This window comes from Zonotrichia albicollis, chromosome 9 (genome assembly GCF_047830755.1).
Source record: "Zonotrichia albicollis isolate bZonAlb1 chromosome 9, bZonAlb1.hap1, whole genome shotgun sequence".
In the NCBI taxonomy this organism is placed as follows: domain Eukaryota; kingdom Metazoa; phylum Chordata; class Aves; order Passeriformes; family Passerellidae; genus Zonotrichia; species Zonotrichia albicollis.
In genome coordinates, this window is record NC_133827.1 from 21,586,251 (window position 1) to 21,600,807 (window position 14,557).

Here is a 14,557-nt window from a genome sequence, read left to right on the forward strand (position 1 = left end):
CCACATCATCCCAGGGATTTGCCCTTCACTCCATGCTGCACCCAGCCCTGTGTGCCAGGACCTGCCACAAACCTCTCACATTTTCCTGCTGCTGCCAAACTCAGCCAAGCAACCAAAAAAAATAACAAAACATTAGATCTAACAGGATTTTCCTTCCCTTCCCCTTCCCCTTCCCCTTCCCCTTCCCTTTCCCTTCCCCTTCCCCTTCCCTTCCCCTTCCCCTTCCCTTTCCCTTTCCCTTTCCCTTTCCCTTTCCCTTTCCCTTTCCCTTTCCCTTTCCCTTTCCCTTTCCCTTTCCCTTTCCCTTTCCCTTTCCCTTTCCCTTCCCTTCCCTTCCCTTCCCTTCCCTTCCCTTCTCCTTGGCCCTGGTCCAGGGAAAGTTTTCCAAGGGAGGATGAGAATGCAGAAATGGGAAGGAAGGAGTCTCAGACCTGTCAGGGGACCTGTGGAGGGAAGGCCTGCTCCCTGCAAGGCCTGGATGGTCAGGCTGTTCTCATGGCCCTCTCAGCTCCCACCTTCCCACACCATCCCTGGACAAACCTTCCAGTTCCTGGGGATGCCAATTGAGGAGGCAGCATCCCATGCCTCTGTCCCAGATGTCCGTGTGAGCTGCACCCACCTGAGCCACCCCCACCTGTGCCTCCAGCATCCCCAGCACCTCCAGCATCCCCAGCACCTCCAATATCCCCAGTACCTCCAGAACCCCCAGTGCCATCAGCATCCTCATCCTCCTCTGGCATCCCCAGCACCTCCAGCGTCCCAGGACCCTCCAACATCCTGAGCATCTCCAACATCCCCAGTATCTCCAGCATCCCCCTCCTCAAGCATCCCCAGCACCTCCAGAATCCTCAGTGCCTTCAGCATTCCCAGCTCCTCAAGAATTCCCAACACCTCCAGCATCCCCAAAACCTCCAGCATCCCCAGCACCTCCAGCATCCCCAGTGCTTTCAGCATTCCCATCCTCCTGTGGCATCCCCAGTGCCTCCAGCATTCCCAGCTCCTCAAGCATCCCCAGCACCTCCAGCATCCCCAGCACCTCCAGCATCCCCAGTGCCTTCAGCATTCCCAGCTCCTCAAGCATCCCCAGCATCCTTGGGCATCCTCAGCACCTCCAGCATCCCAAAAGCCTCCAACATCCTGAGCACCTCCAGCATCCTCATCCTCCTCAGGCATCCCCAGCACCTCCAGCATCCCCAGCTCCTCAAGCATCCCCAGCACCTGCAGCACCTCCAGCATTCCCAGCTCCTCAAGCACCCCCAAGCTCCTCTGGCATCCCCAACACCTCCCTGAGCATCCCTAGCTCCTCCTGCAGGGAAGGAGATGAGCAAGACGCCTGCCCAGCGCTGCGCCACCTCCAGGCTCAGCCCCGAATCCCGTGGTTGCCGGCCACGGGGAGCAGCGGGAGCGGCTCGGGGAGCGGGTGCGAGCGCAGACAGCCGGGGAGCTCATCCGCCTGGTTTTTCAAGGTCACAGAGGTGGTGGGAAGGAAAGAAAAGAGAGCGAGGGAAGAAAAAAAAAAATTGACTCAGAAACCGCAGGGAATTTTTTGCCTTTTTAGAATACTGGGAAGAGAAAAAATAGCCGCAGTTATTCAAAGCATCCAGGATAATAACAGCCTGTTTACTGTTTGCATGCAAAGATGGCAGGCAGGCAGCACAGCGCAGGGAACAGGAATGAGGAATTCACCGCGGCTCCGATCGCTGCTGCTGAGCCCAGCAAAGCAAATCCTGCTTTTGTGAGAGCAGGAGCTGGGCAGCCCCACTGTGACACCTGGACAGTCCCCACCTCCCAAGGGTCCTGGAGGAAGGGTTTCAGGTGGCCCTGGGGCTGGGGATGATGGGGAGGGAGCTCCCAAGCTGGAATATGCTCCAAGTGAATGGAGCGTCCCAGAGGGTGCCATGGCCAACCCCTAAATACCAACCCCCATCCCATCCCATCCCATCCCATCCCATCCCATCCCATCCCATCCCATCCCATCCCATCCCATCCCATCCCATCCCTGCCACAGAGGCACCTCCAATGCACAGCAGGCATCTCCAGCCACCCCCTGGCAGGGTCATGGGAAGCCAGGGGGACAGGGGTGCCAGGACTGAGGACACAGGGTACAGAGATTGAATAGAGAGGGGTGCAGGGCCAGGAGAATGCAGAAATCAAGACATGCTGGTGCTCTGAAGGGAGGTGACACCTCGGGGTGGCTCATTCTGCAATGGAATGCAAATCCCGATGAAAGGAATTCGGGAAGGGAGCGTTGACCCTCTGGCAGAAGAAAGCCTGGGGGGCACCCCCCAACAAGCTCTGGACACAGAGAGGAGCCTGGAAGCCTGGGGGACCTCGGGGAAAGGCGGGGGGGGGGGGGAATGAGAGAGGGAGGGAGGGGGAAGGGAAGGGTTCAGCAGGACCAGCGGGGAGAGCTTCATTCCTGCCGGTCCAACGAGCAAGCCGGGACTTGAGGCGAGAGAAAGCGCCTGGTTTGCCTGACTGGTTTGCTGGGAAGAGGCTGCAGGGCTGGCCCACAGCCTTGGCAGGCTTCCCCCACCAGGATCAGGATTATTTGGAATGGGGGGGTGAAATTCCCTTTCTCTCAAATTCTGGTGAGGATTATTTTGATTTTTAAAGTTTTCCATAGAGTGTGATGGGCCTGTCTTTCCCCATTCAGCTCTAGCATTCAGCACATGGAAAAGGAGTGGGAATGCATGAGGAGGTGAGGAGGAGAAACCAGGGCCCACAAAGGACATGCAAAATTCAAGGATGCTCCAAGGACCAAGTTCCAATGTTCTCCAAAGAGAAATGAGGAAAAGCAGGAACCACAGCTGCAGAGAGGCTGCAGTGGTGTGGCACCAAGGCAATGAGGTGCTCCTGCCTGGGAATGGGGCTTGGTGGACAGCCAGGGAGCCCCAAGGAAATGCTTGGCCTTGTCCCAGCCCACTGTGACCACAGAGGGACCAGAACTCCCCAGACAGCCCTGGAGCAGCAGAGCCATCTCCCTGTCAGCCACAAGAGCTGCTGCCCACCCAAAGCCACTAAAGTGACACTTGGAGCACAGCCTGCTGGCCCTTCCCTGTCTCTCCAGGGATGTGGATGAGGATGACAGGAGGAGTGTCATGGACCCAGCCAGCAGCTCTGCAGGCACCTCCAGCACCCCCTGCCAGGGCATGGGATCTCTGTGTCCTAGACAGGATGCAGGGATACAGGGATGGAGAATGAAGGACACAGAAACAGAAGGACACAGGGCTGCAGGGACACAAGGATCAAGGACACAGAGATCACAGAGATGGCAGCAGGAGGTTTGGCTCCCACCTGGTGTTTCAGCTGTGCCATGGTGACAGGGACATGGGATAAAGGACAGACACGGGATAAAGGACAAACATGGGATAAAGGACAAACATGGGATAAAGGACAGTGGGCCCAGGTAATGCTGATGGTGAAATCCAGGGAGACAGAGTGGGAAGGGCAGACGGAAATGCCTGTGGGACAGAGCAGGTGATAACCCACCCCCACAGCAGCTTCCATGGCCAAGGTGTGCAGCTCCTTTGGGATGTTGCTCTGGCTGAACAGCATCCCTACCAAAGCACACAGCTCCTCGAAAAGTGTGGCTGGAGGAGCTGGGACCTCCTGTCTACCTTCTGGATTTAGGAATTCTCTCCCTACAACCCAATTCCTGTACCCACAGGTGGGCTTTGTGTTTTTTTCTGACTGCTAGAGGCTAAGAACCCTGGGGGGTGAGGATCAACGGGCAAAGCTCTCAACAGGAGCCCATTCCCTGAATCCCTGGTCTCAGAAAGCTCCCTGCAAACAGCCAGACCTGCAGCCAGGCCACTCTGCATCCGGATTTGGGTAAATAAAGCACGGGGTGTGAGAGCTGTGGTATGCCAGGAATGCTGCCGGCCTTCCCGGCTCTGGAGCGGCGGGAGCTGGGGGAGGCAGGGCAGGTACAGCCCTGGCTGGAGGCCACCAGGATCCCCCAGATATATTCCCAACCTCAGCAGTTCCCTGTGAGCTTCCCACCCCGTTCTTCCCATCCCTGGCCCCGTTTCAGGGTCCTTTTCAGCCTTCTGCATAGGCAGAGCTGATTTCCCTGCTCACAACACCCAGGAGAAGCCATTGGTGCATAGGAGGATCCCTGCTCCAAGCTTCACATTGCTCCATGCCTCCCTAACCTGCTCCTCAGGGATAGAGACCTGTCCCACAGCCATAGAAAGACCCAAATTTTCAATTTTTAGCCATACTTCTTCCAGATTCCTGAATGGAATGGGGCTCAGCTGGGATTCAGCATCACTGTCCCCCCAAGACCAGTGATCCTCAATGGAGTCCTAAGGCATCCTGCCCAGGGAAGGGATGGAATCACCATCCTTGGAAGTGTTGAAAAACATGTGGATGTGGTGCTTGGGGGCATGGTTTAGTGGTGGCTTTGGCAGTGCTGGGTTAACAGTTGGGCTTGATGATCTTGAAGTGCTTTTCCAACCTAAATGATTCCATGGTTCCATGTAAGAGCTGGCAGCAAAACTGATTTCTGATGCTGCTGTTCCACATAATCCAAGCTAAACAACTTTGCACAGCACAGGAGCTCCTGGTCCCCAGGGACAGCAGGATAACAAAGATGAGCTCCCAGTTAATGCCAAGGGGTGGCACAAAGGGAAAGCCTTGGCCTGGCTGGAGATGGCAGAGTCCCCAGGGATGTTCCCTGGGAAGCATTAACACCACATTTATCAGAAAATAAAAGTCCAGCATCTGAAAAACTTCTGGTCTTCCAGAAGATCAAGGAGCCAGGCAGAGTGGGAAGGGCTTGGAAATTGGTGACAAAGCCAAGGAGAGCTTGGAGACCAGGTCCATCCACGCTGGAAGACATCAGAGAGTCTTTTAAACAGTTTTCCATGTGGCAAGGGCTGAGGAGGGCAGGAAGGGGTTTTGTGAGGAAGAGGAGGAGCCCATCAGGATGCAGTTATGGGATGCAGGGATCAAGGACAGCAGGGTGCAAGGATGGAGGACACAGGGATGCAGGGTCATGAGGATGCAGAAACCAAGGATACAGGGATACAGGGATGCCAAGGCAGGAAGGAAACCACATCAACACTTTTAGGCAACTCCATCCTTTTCCCCCCATGAAGATGAGGGCAATGAGATCCCAAAGGGATCTTGGGGAATGCAGAAATCCTCCTGAGCATTTTTCCCCTCTTCCATGCAGTTGCACCCCAAATCTCTGCCCTGAGGAGCTAGGAAGGACATGTGAACCAGGAGGTCAGCACTCCCAGACCCTCTTCCCCTGGTGGCACATCCATCTCTCTGCATTGCATGGAAAAAAAAGAGAATCCACAGATCAATATTTGGGTTTTTTTATTAAAATATTGTTATACCAAGTGGAATGCTACAGCAATCTCGGTATAGGGTGGCATAACGAAACAGCCAGGTTTATGTTTAAATACTTAAAGATAACTTAAAACGCACAAACGAGAACTTGTCGTCTTTGGCAGGAAAAAAAGTTCACAGCACGAAAAAAATACTTAAAAAGAAATACCAATATTAATATAAAATATATTAAGTCATGGGGTTTGGGGTCTTTTTTCCTCTTTCATAATTTTTTGTTTCTTTTCCATTTTGTAAACAATGCACGAGAACCGAACGCATTTTTTACGTGTCTGGGGAGAGAAAAATAAAAAATGCAGTTGGCCAGCAAATGCACATGTTGAAAGGGGAAAGAAATAAAGAAAAATATATATATTTACATGAAGGGCAAGGATGGGAAGCTCCAAGGAGCAGGATGTTGGCACTGGCTACAAGCAGAAGCCAGCTGCCAGTAGCCAGGGGACAGAGCCAGGAGAAGAGTGGCACATCCCACTGCCTCCATCCTCAGAGCCTTTCACCTCCACTTTTCCTCCACCCTTCATCCCCTCCATTGTCATTTTTGCTTCACCATCACCCCATCACAAAGCCCATGACTGGCAGGACGCAGGTGATGGGAGTTTGGTGCTCCCAGTGCTTGGCTTGGCCACGTGGATCCGGGTGGTGGATGGGACGCGCAGAGGATCCCTCCCAGCTCTGCCCTCGTGCAGAGAGTTCAGCTTGTGGGTACAGTTCGGGCCATCAGAGAGGGATCCTGCAGCTGGAAGCCAAGCACCTGGCTGGGTGCAGATGGCCAAGACCAGAAGTGGGAGCTGGGATGGAGATGAAGTTGGGATGGAGCCACCGCAGGGTCCCTGGGCTCCAGCGCGCCCTGCGCAGCCAGGGACCTGTGTGGGCACTGAGGGGACAGTGACCCTGCCACATCCTGGAGTCACTGCTGAGACGAGGGGACACTGCTGAGCACCCAGCTCGGCCCCTCCTTCCCAGACGCTTCTCCATCCCAACATGCTGGCAGGAGGGACCCTGCCACATCCTGGAGTCACTGCCGAGACCAAGAGGACAGCGCTGAGCTCCCGGCTCGGCCCCTCCTTCCCAGACACTTCTCCATCCCAGCATGCTGGCAGGAGGGGTGGAGAGGCCACCATGCAGCCCTGGGTGGCCTTAAATCAGGATCTCCACCATGTCAGACAGGTCCAGGGCTCTAGCAGCGGCCGAGCTCTCTGCAAAGAAAGAAAGGATTTACAGGGATTCGCAGGGATTCGAACCCACCCAACTCAACTGGGGCCTCAAAAATGCCTTTAAAAATTGCTGATTTTGTGCAAAGCCCATCCCAGGGATGCTAACCCCACATGCTGGGCCATCCAAACTCCCTGCCCCGTGCCATCCAGGGGGACTCACCCAGCACTGTGGTGCCCTCGCCCTGCTCACTGCTCCCGGCCGCTCCGTCTGTCTGCGTGCTGCCGTCCTTGCTGCCGTGCTTGGAGTGGGATGGCAGGGGAAGGGCAGTGGACACTGCTGTCCCTTCAACGGTGGCTTTGCCTGCTGGAGGAGACTCTGTTAGGGATTCAAGGCAAGGGATTCGAGTTTTTAAGGCCAGATTAGACAGTGGAAGTTGTCCCTGCCCACAGAAGAGGGTAGAACAAGATGAGCTTAAAGGTCCCTTCCAACTCAAACCATTCTGTGATTGCTGGCTGATCCTGGAGTAATCACCCCTCCCCAGGCTCTCCAACTCCAAAACCACAGGAGAAAATTGCAAGCAGGTCCCCAGCGCCAAATGAAGGCAGGGAGTGGGCAGGTGTCCCTATTTACCTGTGCTGCCATGGGAGCTGCTCTCGGATGAGCGGTCACTCTGGCCGGCCCCTGGCCAGCTCGGGGCGGCGGAGGCAGCGAAGATGGAGGGCACGGATTTGGCCGGCCGCAGGGAGCCCTGAAGGGCTTTGCTGGGGTCCCTCCGTGAGCGCTGCTGCAGGACCTTGATGACAGCATCCTTCTCCAGGATTTGGGCATGAAGGGCTTTTAACCTGGAGAGAAGGAAAGGCAGAAGCTGAAAGAGGAGCTGGATGGGAAGAGGAGGACCCAGACACTGTCCAACCAAAAATTTGATGGGGTCCAAACACCTCTGGCAAGGTGGGACTAACCTGTTCTCCATCTCCTGGTGCTTGTGGCTGGCCAGGAGCAGGTCCTCGTTGAAGCTGCTGTTGGGGGAGTGCCGTGGCGAGTGGCTGATGAGGGTGGTGTCGCGCTGCGCGGCCGCCGTGGCCGCAGCGTCCATGGCGAACTGGCGCATGGTGCACTCCTCCAGGTACTTCTGCTCCCACTTGGTCATGTCGGCCTCCAGCGCCAGGATCTTCTCCTCCCTCTCCCTCAGCTGCTCCGACAGCGTGTGGGCACTCAGCTCCGGCGTCCCCCCGCTGGCCATGCCCGCCTGCCTCTGCAACGGCCAAAACAGAGCCCCAGTGAGGATGAGGAGGTGCTGGGGGCAGGCAGCACCTGCCGTGCCTTGCTGGACCCACCGCGTGTCACAGACATCTTTTATGGAAAATCTTTTTTTTAACATTTTTCCTCTTGAGAACAAAATGTAAACAACGGTTATCTGCTGCTGTGGAATGCAACAGGTGGATCTTTGATTGGCCTATGTTAGCTGTTTCTAATTAACGGCCAATCACAGTGACCTAACTCGGACAGAGAGTCTGAGGCACAAATTTTTGTTATCATTCTTTCTTTTGCCATTCTTAGCTAGCCTTCTGATAAAATCCTTTCTTCTATTCTTTTAATATAGTTTTAATATAATATATATCATAAAATAACAAATCAAACATGGAGTCAGATCCTCATCTCTTCCCTCATCCTAAGACCCCTTTGAGCACCGTCACAGCCTTGCCAGCACCCACCTGCTGAGCCCGCAGCATCTTCAGCTCCTGCTCCAGGCGGGTGCGGAGCCGCAGCTCCAGCTGCTCCCGCTTCTCGCAGGCGGCCTGGAGCTGCCCCAGGGCTGCCTGCAGCCGCTCCACCTTCTCCACGTAGGCTCGCTTCTTCCGCAGCTCGGCCTCTGCCTTGGCCGCCCGCGCCTGGGCGCTGCCCAGCGCCTGCTCCAGCAGCTCTGCCCGCCGCCGCTGGTCCTCGTTGGCGCTGCGCAACAGGGACACCTCCCGCTCCAGCTTCTCCTTCTCCTGCTGGTGCTCGTAGCCTGAAAGGCAACCCCACAAATATCAGATATTCCTCTTCCCTACGGCTGTGAAGCACAGTGGGGATTCTTTGCTTCCCCACATCTGGCAATGCCAGCCCTTCCTCCAGATCTTCTATCAAATGGGGGTCAGGGGCATTCCAGCCGCTTGGGCAGATGGCCAGAAGCCTCCACATTCTTGCCTAAATTTTATCTCAGGAAGGGTGAGACCTGCCTGGTGTGAAACCAGCCACCTTAGGGACGGGCATGGAATTCTTCCTACTAACACGAGTATCACATCTCTCTGCTAAAATTTAACCACATTTGCCCCAAAAAAAGCCCAGGCTGTCATGGCTACGAAGTGCAGGAGGGAGGAGGGAGAGAACGGCCGGGGCTGGCGTGGGGCGGGAGTGCGGGCTCGGTGCTGGAAGAGCCGGAGCCGCGGCAGGAATGTGGGGAATGCGGGTCACGCCGCCGGCCGGCCGCCGGGATTAATGGCTCGAGTCCAGCGCCAAGAACTGCTCCATCCTCCCTGGGGAAGGGCTAGAGCTGCCGCCGGACACCCGCCTCCTCCTCCTGCAGCCGAGCCCTGCTCGCAGATGCCCGGGGAGCCGGGCAGGGATGGGTGTCCATCCCCCGGGACTTACTCTGTGCCAGGAGTTTGGCCACGCTGCCCTGGTTGCTCTCCTGGTTTTCCTGGTTCTTGCTAGCCAGCTGCCTGTTCGCCGATTCCAACCTCTCTGATCCAAAACAAAAAAAACCTCAATTAAGATTTAAATACAAGGTTTTGGCTGGAAGAAGGGGGAAAAGCCTGGTTTCCCATGGAAACAGCTGGGGGACACAAAACACCCACAGGGAGGGGGACACAGAGGGTGCCTCACCTTTCAGGTCTCGGTTGAAATCCTGCAGCCGTCGCATCTCACAATCCCTCTTGTTCCTCATGGCTTTCTCCAAGGCTTCCCGCTTGGAAGACGCCTTGACGAGGTTTTCGTAATCCTCCGAGATGCGCTGGATCTCGCTCTCCAGCTGGGGCGGAGTAAGGGACAAGCCAAGGTTAGATATTCATGGAATGAGGAAAGGCAGATGCCAGCCAAAGCCCAGTCAGGGTGCTCAGCCCAACCTGAGCTGCCAGAGGAGCTCAGTGCACCCCAAGTGCACTGTTTTGAGGGAAAAACTGATTTTTTTCATATTTTCTCTTATGGAAGAGTTTCTCCACAGAATTTTGGCTCTGCCACAGCCCAGCCACGGGGAACAGCCGCCCCTTGTAGACGGGCACACAAAGGGCTTTCTGTGGCGGCCGGGATGGGGGGACAGGCGGAGGGAGAGGGTCACTGGAGAATGGGCTCCTTCTCCCCAACCCCGGCTGCCGTGCTGCAGCTGCTCCGAGGGGAACGAGCCGCCAGAGGGAGGAGGAGAAAGGATTTAATCACTAAAGGGGGTGAATTTTCACAGCAGCAGCTGCTCGAGCATCGCCGCGGGCAGGAGGCACACGCGAAGAAGCTGCCACCATTCCTTTACCTTCTGAATGCGGCTCGCCTTCTCGGCGCAGCTCTCCAGCTCCCGCCGCAGCCTCTCGTTGTCCCGCTGCAGCCTCTCGTTGTCCCGCAGGACGGCGTCGGCCCGGGCCAGGCGGCTGCCGGCCGACACGGCCTGCGCGCTGACCAGCGCCTCCACGCCCGCCGGAGCCAGCGCGCCCGGGCACAGCGGCAGGAACGCGGCTGGCACCGAGGTGGGCAGCACCCTGCGGAGAGCCAGGAGGGGGCGTCAGGGTGGGCAGGGTGGGAGAGCTGGCTGCAGCGCCAGCATCCCATCAGGCACGTGCTGGTGTCACCTCAAAGGAGGTGGAAGTGCCTATCCTGCTTTTTAGAGCTAGAAAGGGCTCACTCTCTAACCACACCTCCCATCTTGCAGGGATGCCTTGGCTTGACCCCTCCAGCACCTGGCCAGTGGGTCTGGATGGGCTCCCAACCCTCCAGGTCCCTCTTTTGCTGGGAATGCTGCAGGCAGCCTGGCATAGGATGCACCTTGGAAGCCAGCATTTTCCTCATTTTCTGTGCAAAGCAAGGACTCCTGACATAGGCCCTCACTGCCAAACTGTGGATGTGTCCTTTTTATATTCAGAGAAGCCAGGCCAGCCTGGCTGCCCCTTGTGCCACTGCTCCAGCATCCCAGCTCACCATCCCTGCTGGAATCCCTGAGCAGGGCCCGGCCCCGCTGCGCTCCCCCGCGGGCTGCCCGCCAAGGGCTGCATTCCTGCGGGATGATATAGGAGCAAGGAAGAATAAATACATCTTCCCCACAGCTCCCCTTCCCCTCTTTGTTCCCTGCAAGGAGAAGGTTTTCCTGCTGGAGATGCTATCGCTCTCTGCCTGGATAGATCAGCAGGGCTGGGAGCAGTGTGTCCTCACATTGAGCCAACAGTTCCCTTCTTCCCATCATTTTCCACACTGGAAGAGGTTGTTTCCAGTCCTCCTCAAATTCCAGGCAATGCCTGGACCCCCAGATGTCCATCTCACGGTCACCCTGGGGCTTTGCCAGAGGCACTGAGCTGCCAAAGGGACCACAGACCACCTGGCACCAGCCCAGGCTCTGCTCAGCAGCAATTCCAAGTATCATGGACATTCCCAGCTCAGGACCATGGCATGGCTTTTCCGTGGAGCAGGGAGCATATTTGTTTTCCACCCTGCCCCATACCTATTCCACAATTAGCTGTTTACTGGGCTGCTTCCAGCTCCTGGATTATTCCCTAAGTTACCCCCAGCTCCTTTGGGTGCATGGGGAGGAGGCAGGGTCTGCTGTGGGAATGGGATTTTCTCCACTGGTTGGAAAAGCCCAGCTGGGGGAGCTGGGGACAGGAGCAGAGTGGGGGGCTCCCAGCAGGCGTGGGCCAGTGAGGACAAAAGCAGCTGTTCTGCACCCCCACTGCCCTTCCAAGCATCCATCCCGAACATCCCTGAGAGGCATCCAAAAGCAGAGACCAGGGGCCACAGCTTTACCTGATGTCAGGATGCTGAAATGCAGGACCTTCCCGGGAGCAGGCTCGGGGCTCAGCCAGGTAAGCATCCTGGGCAGGGATGACATAGGGATACTCCGGGGGCGGTCCCCGCGGCTCCGTGCCCTCGGGCTGCTGCCCGCGCAGGGGGACGAGCTGCCGGGAGAGCTGCGGGAAGCTGTGCGACGCGCTGATGGGGCTCTGCGCCTTGGCCCCGTTCCTCTCCAGCGACATCCGCATGAGCCGCTCGCTCAGCGACCGCACGTGGCCGTGCTTCAGCTCCTTGAGCCCCTCGTCGGGGCGCCGGGCGCCGCTCTCGGCCCGCATCCCCGCTCCGCGCTGCGATGCCAGCAGCTGGGAATGCGCCTTGGCCTCCTCGTAGGTGGGCAGCTCCTCGCCCTTGGGCGGGCACAGCCGGTAGACGCTGTTCTCCAGGTAGACGTGGTCGGAGTGATGCTCCTGGCCCTGCGGCTCCTGCCGCGTGGATTGCTGCACCATCTGGCTCTCCTCGGGGCTCAGGCTCTCCAGGGAGGAGCGGGGGCTGCCGGCGCCGCCGCCGCCGCCGCGCAGGGCTTGCTGCTGGATGGCCAGCAGAGTGCGGTTCTCCGTGAGATTCCCATAGCGCAGCTGCTCCTGGATCAGCCGGTGCAGCACCGTGCCGTTCGAGTCCTCCGCCGTCCTCATGTCCGTCCGTGCCGGCGGCAGAGCCACGATTCCACCCGACGAGGGGAGTCCCGGGGGACCTCAACAGCGACTGGGCACGCCGAGACACCTGCGGCAGGGAGAAACGGGATTGTTGGGAGGCAGCCGGGGCAGGACGGTCCGGATCCTGATGGACACGGGGTTGTTTGCCAGGAATCCAGCCCGGACGTGTCCGTGGCGGCACTGAAGCAGCCCAGCACCGGCATCGTACCTGGGGCTGGCTCCACCCGGTCCCTCATGGCCCGGGATAAAGCGGGGGATAAAGCGGCCCCACGGGACCGGGCACTGGGAGATGGATAGGACCCCCCATCCCTGGACACGGAGGTCCCCTGGACTTGCAGAGGTATCCCAGTCCCGGTGAGGGTCCTGGGATTTTTCCGCGGGGGATGGAGGAATGTTCCGGTCCCGTTTGGGAGGGTTCCAGGAGGGTTCCCAGTCCCTGGGGGTGGATCCGGCATGGGAGAGGGTCTTTTCCCCGGGACGGTCCAAGTGCCGGAGGGGAAGAGGCGAGTCCCGGTCCCAAGGAGAAGAGTGCCGGTTCTGGGAGCTGGGGGCCGTCCTTTTCCCGTGGGGGGATCCCAGTCCCGGCTGGGCCCTTCCTTGGGCCAGGGGGGTCCGATCCCGGTCAGAGTCCCAGCCCCGGCCGGGAGGATCTCGATCCAAGGGGGTCTCGTTCCCGGGATTGCTGGGCCGGGTGGGTCCCGGTGCCGAGGGAGGTCCCGATCCCTGCTGGGGAATTCCCGGTGCTGGGGAGCGTCCTTTCCCCAGGGGCATCCCCGTGCCGGGGGGGTCCCTGTGCCGCTCGGGGGTCCCGATCCCGGTCGGGGGCGTCCCAGTGCTAGAGGGGTTCCCTGTGCAGGGGGGGGGGGTGCCAGTACCGGGGAATTCCCGGTGCTGGGGGGTCTCGATACCGCTCGGGAGATCTCGGTGCCGGTCGGGGGGTCCCGGTGTTGGGGAATTCCCGGTGCCGGGGTTCCCCGGTGCCCGTCGGGGGTCCCGATGGCAGAACTCACCGTGGCATGGCGGAGCGGAGCGGTGCTGCGGCGGCTCTGAGCGTTCCGGGGCCGCGAGGGCCGGGCCGGGCTCTGCTATGCCCGGAATGCGGGGCCGGTCCCGCCCCGCTCCGCCCCGGGGCCGCCGCCGGCGCAGCAGCGCGGCCGGGAGCGGGAGCGGCAGCTGCGGCCGGGGGGGCGGCTCTGCCCGCCAGCTGTCCCGGGCCGTAAATCTGCCCCAGCCTTTGTCTGCGGGGCCGGGGCAACCCCGAGCCTGCCGGCCCCATCTGCTCTGCCCCCTCGGGCCCCCCCTTCCCGCATCCCCCCTCTTCGCATCCCCCCTGCCTCGCATTCTGTCCTCGCATCCCCCCTCCTCTCATCCCCCTTCCTTGTGTCTCTCTCCTTGCATCCTCCTTCTCACATCCCCCCTTCACATCCCCCACCTCACACCCCTGTCCTCTCATTCCCCACCTCACATTCCTCCTCGTGCCTTCCTCCTCACATCCCCCTCCTCACATCCCTCTCCTTATGTCCCCCTCTTTGTATTTCACATCTCACTTCTTGCACCCCCCATCTCGCATCCCCCCTCCTTGCATCCCCTCTTCACATCCCTCTCCTTGCATTCCTCCCTCCCTGTGTCCTCCATCCTCACACCCCCTCTGTTTGGGGATGCCAGCTCCCTGTGGATGCAGCAATTCCGGCCAGCTCGTGTCTGCCTCGGCACCTTTGCGTGTCCCCTGCTGCTCTCCCAGCCTCGGTTTCCCCTTTTGGGCTCTGCCACCCCCTTCCCTGGGGGCACACAGGGATTCAGGGGCTGAACTCCCCCTTCAAAGCCCGCTGGCTCATCTCTGGGGGGACACTGAGCACCCCCAGCCCCAAAGCAGTGGAACACCAGCCCCATCCCAGCCCCAGGCTGCCGGTGCAGAGTCCAGAGGCCCCGAGAGAGACGGCAGATGGCCGGAGGGGAGGCGGCGGGGAGAGGCAGGTGCAGGGGAAAATTGCTTATTAGCTCCGGGACATTAAGCTCCCATTCTTTTGAGGGAGCTCAAAAAGCATCTTCTGACTGGCACAGAGCCGGGAAGCTGATCTGGGAGGGGGACATGGGGGTCTCCAGCCTCATCTCCTTGTTTTTCTGCTCCATCTCACGCTGGTATCACCCCCGAGGAACCAAGGGTGTAATAGCAGGCACAGGGCTGCAGGCACAGCTCACTACCTCTGGGTTATCTCCCAAAAAATGGGGGGAAAATAAATCTCCAATGTGTAGCAGGCACCAGACTCAAAGGCAGGGGAGCATGGAAGGAAAATGCAGAGAAATGGTCAGCACTTGGAGGAAGAGGAGCACCTGGAACCTCAAGAAACAGTTTTGCCAGT

General features: G+C 58.7%; 1 protein-coding gene and 1 long non-coding RNA gene across 4 annotated transcripts; one reads left to right on the forward strand and one right to left on the reverse strand.

Moving 5' to 3' along the window:
* Positions 1-1,365: 1,365 nt before the first annotated feature.
* LOC141730133 (uncharacterized) lies at positions 1,366-5,459 on the forward strand. The gene is made up of 2 exons (XR_012581589.1): positions 1,366-1,466; positions 2,657-5,459. It is a non-coding gene; the product is annotated as an uncharacterized LOC141730133 (long non-coding RNA).
* On the reverse strand, positions 5,315-13,372 carry AMOTL2 (angiomotin like 2). Of its 3 annotated transcripts, none has more exons than XM_074546929.1 (10): positions 13,208-13,372; positions 11,497-12,264; positions 10,019-10,241; positions 9,382-9,526; positions 9,148-9,240; positions 8,229-8,524; positions 7,476-7,768; positions 7,147-7,358; positions 6,736-6,876; positions 5,315-6,557 (listed from the first exon to the last, which is right to left on the reverse strand). In XM_074546929.1, exons 2-10 carry the CDS (start codon positions 12,174-12,176, stop codon positions 6,499-6,501), a joined length of 2,142 nt encoding a protein of 713 aa, XP_074403030.1. In that variant the 5' UTR covers positions 12,177-12,264; positions 13,208-13,372; the 3' UTR covers positions 5,315-6,498. The 3 variants fall into 3 exon arrangements, with proteins under 3 accessions (XP_074403030.1, XP_074403028.1, XP_074403029.1); XM_074546927.1 differs by having other exon boundaries at positions 6,736-6,891; positions 13,208-13,370; XM_074546928.1 differs by having other exon boundaries at positions 6,736-6,879; positions 13,208-13,368.
* Positions 13,373-14,557: the final 1,185 nt, after the last annotated feature.

Coding starts and splice junctions, on each gene's coding strand:
- AMOTL2 (XM_074546927.1), bottom strand. CDS start 12,176: ATGAGGACGGCGGAGGACTCGAACGGCACGGTGCTGCACCGGCTGATC. Junction 7,769..8,228: donor AGATGCTGCGGGCTCAGCAG/GTGGGTGCTGGC, acceptor TGGCCGTTGCAG/AGGCAGGCGGGCATGGCCAG. Junction 6,892..7,146: donor CAGCTCCCATGGCAGCACAG/GTAAATAGGGAC, acceptor AATCCCTAACAG/AGTCTCCTCCAGCAGGCAAA.